The following is a 9,746-nucleotide window of genomic DNA, read 5'->3' on the forward strand; positions in this document are numbered from 1 at the left end:
GGTGCCAGTCTACCATCATACCTTCACTGTATGGTGCCAGACTACCATCACGCCTTTACTGTATGGTGCCAGACTACCATCATACCTTCACTGTATGGTGCCAGACTACCATCATGCCTTTATTTCTATAGTGCCGCCCATTGAGGGACGCGGGTGCTATGCAGCAGACGAGCAAATGTCCAGTCTTGGGATGACATGCTGTGCTGTCATTGGTTGTTGCTGAGGTGTTTTGTTTTGCGGGGGGATAGAGTTGCTCCCTGGAACTAGCCGCTGGTGTTGGGCTGAGGCTCCTAGGAGACAGCATAGCCCTGCATGCTGTGCCAGGCCTGGTGTATACTTGTAAACAAAGCAAGTTACAGTTAACATATGCCTAGACTCTGCACTAATGATTTCTCCTTTACTGGGATGCTGGCCTGCAAGCTCAACAGGTGTACGTACATTATTGAAGGCACATCGAGAGTCATGAACTACAGCTCTTTAATTTAACCACATTAATTTGTGTCTGTGACTAGAGCTGAATATTTTCTATTTGTCATGAGTTCCCTGTATTGCTAATTGTATCGTATTTATTTTTTGCAGCTCATTTTTGAAGGGATCCGAGGTCCTGGCATAGAAGGTGATATTGCTATTGATGATGTATCAATTGTGGAAGGAGAGTGTATGAAAGCAGACCAGCCAGCCAACAGTAAGTGGGCCCTCCAGACAGTGTGATGAGCTGTCTAGATACTTATGCCTCTCCCCATCACTGTAAATGCGAGCCGTGTTCTAAACCAGACCCTGTGGTGCAGAAAACAAAACAAAATATTTCCCAGTAAAGATGGAGATTTTTAAATATTTCCTTGGAACCAAAATCTGGAGCCAAAATATCTCTATTCAAATATGAAAATGCATGACATTTTTTTTTAAAATGTAATGGCAGCAAAGAGAAGGAAAACCAAATGGGAGGCAGGCAGGCCAGGACCATGAAATTGCACTCTGGTGTATAGCTAGAGAGCATGTATATAATGGCACTGGTCTATATTAAAGGAATACTAGTTCTCTTCATATAGAGCCAGATTCTGATAGCCACCATCCCATCGTTCCATGCCTTACTCTATAGGTCTCCATTTGAAGTCAGTGGAATTGTTTGTGGAGTCAGGTACGACTGTACTGAAGTCAGGATATCAGAATCTGTCCCCTAGACAACAGACATTTGGATATTAATAACATACTTAATTTTAAAAGTGTATAGATCTCCGTTTCTTTTACAATGAATAAACATTATATGTGTGTGTGTGTGTGTGTGTGTGTGTGCATTTGAGTGTGTGCATATATATTTATTTGTTTTATTATTATTATTATACATAAAAATCTCCATTACCCTACTTATAAATCTGACTGAATAAAGGGAGGGAAGGAGATAGATAGATAGATAGATGGGAGGGATAGCATTGGCCTGCTAAACCCAGGATTGTGAGTTCAATCCTTGAGGGGGCCATTTAGGGATCAGGGGCAAAAACTGGGAATTGGTCCTGCTTTGAGCAGGGGGTTAGACTAGATGATCTCCTGCGGTCCCTGCCAACCCTGATGTTCTATGATTCTAGAGATAGATATTACAGGCTCACAACTATGCTAAAAGAATTTTAAGGTTGCAAAGCCAAACACTCAAAATTTAGGAAATTCCCAAATGTAGGCTGCCTGTGAAACCTTAATTCACACACACACACCCCAGCCACACACTTTGTGCATAGGTTTTTATGATACAGTCTTTAATTATATGATCACTTACTATTTTTCTCACAGGACCTGTGCCTTATTCAGTGCCCAGGATTGACCTTGGTCCCCTTATTTATCAATAAATATCATCCAGTTATCCCAACAGCGCTGGAACTTTGGTGGAAGTGGGGAGCCCACGAGGCTCTGTCCCTCTCCGTGGCCCTGCCCCCTGCTCCTCCTCTTCTTCCCGAGGCCCCGCCCCCTGGCCCGGCTGGAAGTCGGAGCTGGGCCATGGTAAGAGTCACGGGGCACTGTGGGGAGTTCTGGACCCTCCACCTGCCCTGGGCAGCAGGCCAGGGTTCCCAAGAGCAGACTCCAGCCCATGACCCTGCCCCCCTGGGGCACACCACACAGGGCAGGTGAAGGGTTAAGGGCTCCCCACAGTAGCCCAGGCTTCCCTGGTGGCTCTTACCACAGCCCAGTTCCGACTTCCAGCCTGGCCAGGGGGCGTGGCCTTGGGGGGAAGAGGTGGGGCAGGGGCAGGGCTCCTGAGAGGGACCGGGTCTTTTGGAAAGCACCAGGAAGAGGCTGGCACCACCAGCAGGGGCTAGATTTTGCAGCGGGGGAGCTGCTTTCCTCCCACATTGTGAAGCGCAGTCCCTCCCAGCGCCACTCTGCATCTGCCCGAGGCAACGCAGTCCCCTGCCCCCCAAAATATGCCCATGTTAAAAAGCAGGCGGACATGGCCCTTGCACTTTTAAAAGTGTCGGGGGGGGGCAGAGGGGTGGTGCCGGCACCCCTGAGTTATCCTGTTCCCCAGGCTCTGCATTTCCATACGGGATCTTTCAATCTGTGCAGTGTCAGCGTGCCATTTACCCTTATGTGGTAAACTCTTGATTCTCTGATTGTTAATTCCACTCTTTTTCTCCCCCACTCTTTGTAGATTTACGAGCAGGTGCTGTTGGGACATTAGCACATATATGGCTTTTTCCAGTGATCCTCCTCATGTCTGTCTTAAGTCATCAAAGGTGACCTTATCCTGGCAGAGGCTATGAAAGATTCACCAGGCATTGGCATGAAGAAAGAGTCTTTGTAAAATGGACATTTAAAAACAAACTACCAAAGATTCCTCCACTGACTGATTCAAAACATTAAAATAAATAAATAAATAAAAATTTAAAAAAAAAAAAAGCACTGGGGATAAAAGGCATCATGGGAGCGTAACTGACTCTGAACCACATGTGAAAAGCGATCTGGCGTAAAAGAGACCTTCAGGTGCTTTTGTGGTCTATAAGAAATACGGCGTCATCTGGTTGAACTCTGAAAAAAAGACCTATAGAAATCCTTGTCAAAGCACAAAGTCATGGCTGGTTTTGTTTCAAATGAATAGTTTGCTTGTTACCATGGAAACCTAATGGCCTGCCAAAAAAAGAGAGCGAGAGAGAGAGAGAGAAACAACACCTCACTGTAAACAGGGTATATGAAGAGCTGGCGTTTATTTTCCCTTCAAGAAGGTTTTTAGTATAGAATTCAATAAATGTAGGCCCTTTCACCTTTGGGTGTCACCTCCCCTAGAGAATAACCCTCGATCAAAGATGTTTAAGACATTTATGTTTCATTTTTTCATGGCTATGCTAGATAACTGTATGCTGTCTCCTTTTGCATGCATTATTATCCAGGGTGTGTAACCTGGGATTACATATGACACGGGCTTAAACGAGTTTGCTTGCAGCCACTTCAACACCCTTCCTCCCCAGCTAAGTCATCCGTTCTAATGAAGTGAAGAAACCAAACCACCGTCTTTTATAAATTGCCATGGAAACCAAGTGCCTTCAATGAAACAAGCCTGATTAAAAACAAACAAAATCAACACAGAAGCTTGCACTGCTAAAATGTGGTTTGTGCAAACTGTTTTCTAAACAAACCACAGAGCCGAAGTGTGCAAACAGCAGGCAAGGAGACAAAGCCGCTTCTGGAGAAGGATGGACCGAAGTTGCTGCGTAAGACCCTTTCAGACGAGATACTCCAGGCGGCCATGGCCTTTCAGCTTATTATCCATTAGAAAATAGCTTCCTTTGGTCCTGGAGACGGGAGCAGTACTTCTTTCTCCAGATGCTCAAGTGGGTCAACCAGAGAAACAGGTTGTTAAGATGTACTTAGTGCAGCAGGTGGTAAAACACAAAAGGGATTGTCTTACTCTAACCTCCATTTGAAAAGAAATTGGCCCGAGCTTTAGAGAGACGAGAAGGTGTGTGTGTGCGATTGCAGTGCATACAAAATAACACAAAAAGGGGGCCGCCAACACACAGGGGGGCCTGCAAATCTGGCTTTATTCAAAACATGGATGGTATAATGCCTCTGCCCGTTAGTCAGACTCTGTGCAGATTGTGAAACATTATTTTAGCATAATTAAAAAAAGACACTTTTACAAAAAAAAACAAACAAAAAAACAAAAAACAACAACCTGTAAAAATGATTTTGAGCTACCTGAGTACCTACCATACCTTTAACCGGCCAGTTTTCCAATGCATTGTAAATTTCCCTTATACAGTGGGTTATGAAAATTTGAAGACCTTTTCCCTTAAATTATCTCCGCTTTTAACTTCATTTAAAAAAGACTTTTGTCTCAAGATGATGATGATGATTTTATTATATGTTCAACACCCTAGGATTAAAAACCTGATATGCAAGTAATTGGGATACAAATATTAAAAACAACAACGACAAAATATAACATTTGCAAATATTAATATAAAAAGCACAACAAGATGCAGTAAAACAATTACAAGGCTTGATTTTTTTTTATTCTGTAGAAAAATGTTTGTGCAAATTCAGTAATTCAACTGAAGAGATAATTTTACAGCTATGTTAAATAAAGCCTCTTTCCAGGTAAGGTATGCTAAGTGGTATGCGTGTTTGTTGCGCTGTGTGCACTTATTCACGAAAAGGGTGTAAGCGAGAGTTGCTTTCTTGTGTCGTAATCTGTCACTGTCTGAATCCATAATACTACATGGTGTCAAGTATCAGGGGGTAGCCGTGTTGGTCTGTATCCACAAAAACAACAAGGAATCCGGGGGCAACTTAAAGACTAACAGATTTATTTGGGCATAAGCGTTCGTGGGTAAAAAGCCACTTGATAATGCCTGCATCTGTAATTTTCACTCCGTGCATCTGATGAAGTGGGTTTTTTACCCATGAACGCTTATGCCCAAATAAAACTGTTAGTCTTTAAGGTGCCCCCGGACTCCTTGTTGTTTTCATAATACTACATGACGTTTAGGGACAGGGATTTTCCAAGGGTACTGCCAACTATCTTCTTGTAAGTGATTTCACTTGTTTGTAATATGCTAGTCCTATGGGAGTGCCTGAGTGGGAGTCCACTTGGAAATCAAGTAGGAGTTTTGAGCATGGATTGACATGTGGTTGGGGCCTTTTATGCTTTTTCAATAAAACACATTTCCAGCTAGCGAGCATCAGCATTAATTAAGGATGGGAGAACAATAAGAACTTGCACCTGGTATCTTTTGAGGTTCAGAACAGTTCTGATAACGTTAAGAACAAAATGTTCACATACGTCTCCCCTTTCTGGTTTCATCTAGAAGTCAAAGTAGTGACATATCACCGGAGAGGATTTTTCTCTCCATATTTTTGGCATGCCTGTCTTTGGAGAGAACCTGCCTTGCAAGATTTCCAACCCTGTTTCCAGAAACATTATTTCAAGCCCATCTGAACCTTTTGCAGTTCCCCCATCATTAATGTTTAGGTACTGTATGTCAGCTGCCATCGTGAAAGCAATACGACTCACATTTGGACATTTTTCAGTCTGAGCACCAGCTTCAGTGGTCCTCTCATCAGAGAGGTCGTAAACACTTCCCAGGGCTGTCCCTGAAGACTGCCAGCAGGGGGACCAGAAACTTGGCTGGTATTTCAGCTAGTACAAAGGGAGCTATCCATATTCATATCAGCTGAGGATCTGGCATGTTGTTTTCTGGTTTATCCTTCACACTAGATTGCTGTCAATCCTTTTGCTGTTTTGTTTTATAAAATCCAGACTGTTTTGCTCTCTGTAGATTGACTGTGCTCCTTTAAAAGTAAAACATGCTCCCTTCCCTTTATGTTTGCCACTTTTCCTCTAATTCATGACTGCTAAAACCAGACCAAAATACAACTGAAATCTGGAGGCCTGTTCTTCAGCACAGGAAAGCAGAAGTATCCTGGAAGCTGCTCCTAGCATCGTACACTAAGCAGTCATAGTGTCGTGTGAACAGCAGCAGTCCGTGAGGTTGGCTGTCGTAAGTAGTGAGAATAATGCAGAGAGAGAATTTGGAGAGGCTCTTAAAATGCCCATTCACATTCAAATGGTTTTGATCAAGATAGTTGGCAAAAAATGAGGGGTTTTTCTTTGTTGGGATTGTAAACCAAAAATACAAACAGATTTGCACCTGCCAATTTTAAAATGAGTTGAATGTTTATTAAAAAGTTCTGGTTTAACAGCCCCAGAAACCAAAGTCCTTTTGGTAGTTCCAGTGCAGCGTAAACACAAACTAAGTCAGCTTCCCCGCACTACCCTACACCTTTGTCTTAGCTTTGACCTGCAGAGGTCAACTCTTGGGGTGAGAGGATTTTCAATCCTTGCTTCTTGTCTGGGTGCAAAAGAGAACACGAGTTAGTGCGGATCTTCTTGTTCATTATTTACTTGAGAATAGACTGGACTTGTATTTGTGTTTCCAGTAAGCCACTGGAAAACCAACGAGATGGCAAAGACGTTGGGTTATTGTGCAGACGCAGGACACGCCTGAAGTGGGGGCTGAGCAGTGAAAGGTGCTGTATCTGATTACCCAATTTCCTGAGCCATCTAATCCTGTTTCTGGTGTATTTTTAAATGACTCATGAAAATGAATTGTACAAATGTCAACTCTGCAAAAATGTCAGTTCATATGTAATGTTTCTATTAAAGAAAAATGGAGGAAGGTGGGGAGCAAAGTTTGAATAATAAACTCCCCTTGACTTCAGTGAGAATGGCTACAATAGCGTGTCCTGACTGAGCCTTGTTAGCATTCACCATTCGCTTTCTCCTTTTATACCCAGCAATGGCACCATAACCCGCATCTTTTCTAAAAAGCGTAGTTTGAACATGAAATCCTAAATAAAATGATCAAGTTATTTGATCTCATTATACCAGCCCAGCTCTTCCCCTGCAGGCAGCTTTATCCAGGGACACCCGCTTTTCTCATGGGGAAACAAAAGAACATAGGCTAAGTAGGGGCAAATTACTGCAGAATAAATTGCAAATACACTGCATCTCGCTACCTACAACATTGACTCAAGCCAGCTAAATTAATTAGACTCTAAAGGCATGGAACTGCTCCTCATTAGAGCAGGTCGAAGAGGCTGTGTGTAGTGGGATAAAAATAGAAAATTTAGCTACCCTATGGTTAGAGGATAGGTTCTTTGCATTCAACCCACTTTATATCAACCAAGTCTTTTTCAGAACAATTTTCAAATGCATATAAATCTGAAACCCACAATAATGCTCAAGCACAGAGGTCTCTCTCCTGAAATGTCCAATAGAGACCTTGGAAGAGGAACTGCTTGGTCAGCTGGATGTAAATTAAACTGCAGCTGAAAGTCCTCAAGCCATTAACGGGGCTTCTTACAGCCTTCCATGTACACATGCAATTTCCCTCTCGCAACTCGATGGGCTTCTGTCATCACTTTGTTTCACCAGCCTTCCTCCAGTGAGTCCATTTGATTTGTAACAGAGTTGGTTAATCAAAATTCCATACTCTTTAAACACCACCTATCAGCTAAAGCATTGCCTCATTCCTCACATTAAGGCCTTGTCTCTGCTACACAGTTCTGTGGACAAAAGTCAGGTTTGTCTGATGAAACCATGGCGATGTACACACAACAATGCTCCTCCTGCTGGTTTAACTCCCGTGCTACACCACCAACATAATAAAACCACCGCGATGAGCAGCAGAGAGCTTTTGGCGTCAAAGTTAGAGTGACGCACTGTCAGTGTAGACGCGGTTCTTGCTTATGTTGCCCTGCGTGGCATCCAGGAGGTTTCCCACAATGCCTATCATGACCACTCTGGTAAGCAGTTTCTACTCTATTTCCCTGCAGCCAGGTATACAGGCATGCACCCCTCCCGCTTTAAAGCCCTGGGAATTTTTGAAATTCCACTTCCTGTTTGCTATGTGAGCTTTCTGCAGCAAATGCCCTCCCACCTGGAGCACGCCGGAGTTCTTGGATCTGCTGGGTCTGTGGAGAGAGGAGGCTGTGCAGTTGCAGTTCCAATCCAGCTGTAGGAACTTTCACACCTACAAGCAGATTGCTCATGGCATCAGTGAGGAGGAGCACAAAAGGGACAGGCAGCAGTGCTGTGCTAAGATCAAGGAGCTGAAGCAGGCCTACCAGAAAGCAAGGGAGGCCAACTGTCGCTCTGGTGAGGCACCAAAAACATGCTGCTTCTACAAGGAGCTTCATGCCATCCTTGGCAGCGACCCCACTTCCACCACCAAGAGTCCTGTGGATACTTCACAGGGGCTGGAGGCAGTGGCCAGCAGAGTCAACCCCAAGGATGAAATGGTGAATGAGGAGGTCGAGTTGAAGGAGGATGTGAGACAGGCGACATTCTCGTTGGGTGGCATGCTGAGCCAAGACCTTGACTTCAGCGGGGTCTATCCAGCCCCGGCATTCCGGCTCTGGCGTGCCTGAAGCAGAAGATGGGAGTGCTGATTAGTACTCATTTTGCTTTAATCCTGCACGGTTACATGAGGTAGCTGTTACATGAGGTGTCCTTTAGTATGTTACATGGTGTATGTGGGAGAAGGGATTGTGCGCCTGCGCAGTGGGAGGCCCTGCAGAAAAGTTTGTTCATGCACACCAAGATCTCCTGGGAATCCTCCATAGAGATCTGTAGGAAATTTTTCTGCAGATACTCTGCAAGCCCTCTGCTGAAGGTTCCTTGGCAGAGCTGCTTTGTTTCTTCCCCCATGGTAGGAAACTTTGCCACCCCAATTGGCAATCACTTCTGGAAGAACTGAAGCAGCATATGGACCGGGTCTGAAGCATGCAGGAGATGCACCCTTGCATCCTCGATTACCCACAGTAGTGAGATATTAGCTTAGATCACCCCCGCCTGTGGAAAACGGTCCCCTTCTGAAATCACCCAGACCCTTTGTCCCATCTTGCACAGCTCTTCTGCCCCCCAGTCCAAACTCACCATGTTTAGTGCTCTGGCCACGCTGCATGCTTGCCAAGGGAAAGTGAGAAAGAGGTGTATGTAACTTTTATGATTCAAACCTGTGAGTGCACCCACAATACTGACTCTGTGAATTGTTTCTTTTACTTCTGCAGATGTGCCCCTGAAGGCCAGGCTCCAGCAAACCAGCAGAGCGCCTCCGTCAGATAAGGAGATGAACGAGGAGGAGTCAGGAGGGCACATTTCGCGAAGTGCTGCAATCGTCAGATCAGGCCAATAGTGAGCACAGAACTCCGAGAGAGACAATAAATCAAAAACTAGAAATGGATAGCTAGGAGAGGAGACTGGGCCAGGGGCTCATCATAGAGGGTCAGAACCAGATAATAAAGCTCATGGAGGACCAAACAGAGATGCTGAGGTCCCTAATTGCACTGCTGGCAGAACACATGCGTGCTCGACTCCCCCTGCAGCCCATGCCCCTTTGCCTTCCTTGCCCTCCCCAAACACATTCCTGACCCATTGCGGTGCTCCTTGCACTCCACCTCTGGGGCCATTTTCCATAACAACAGCTGGACTTACAGCTGTGAGATCCTCACTTCAGAGAGTGCTGCTCACTGTCATGTCCCTCGTAAGAAATGTTAATCTGTGTATTGCTGTTTAATAAAAATTTAGTCTTACCAAGACAGTGATTCTTTATTTGTGACCGTCATAGTTGCAGTTGCAACAGAAATGCATACAAATTGGCAAATCAGCACATTTGCAGACTACAGTTAACGCTCAGGCAGGAATCATTACAGGAGTCATTCAATGTGGCAAGTAAACAATGGCTGGCTCAATTCAT

General features: G+C 44.6%; 1 protein-coding gene across 4 annotated transcripts in view; it reads left to right on the forward strand.

Moving 5' to 3' along the window:
* MDGA2 (MAM domain containing glycosylphosphatidylinositol anchor 2) overlaps positions 1-9,481 on the forward strand; it is a 644,994-nt gene extending 635,513 nt beyond the window's left edge. For 2 of the 4 annotated variants that reach the window (XM_074956572.1, XM_074956573.1), the window contains exons 16-17: positions 580-685; positions 9,061-9,481. In XM_074956572.1, the coding sequence (XP_074812673.1) occupies positions 580-685; positions 9,061-9,185 (231 nt within the window). In that variant the 3' untranslated portion in view covers positions 9,186-9,481. Of the gene's footprint in view, positions 1-579; positions 686-2,638; positions 3,163-9,060 lie in introns of those variants that run through there. The other 2 variants (XM_074956574.1, XM_074956575.1) reach the window with 1 other exon arrangement.
* The last annotated feature ends 265 nt before the right edge of the window (positions 9,482-9,746 follow it).

The sequence above is a fragment of the Natator depressus genome, chromosome 6, assembly GCF_965152275.1.
Source record: "Natator depressus isolate rNatDep1 chromosome 6, rNatDep2.hap1, whole genome shotgun sequence".
In the NCBI taxonomy this organism is placed as follows: Eukaryota; Metazoa; Chordata; order Testudines; family Cheloniidae; genus Natator; species Natator depressus.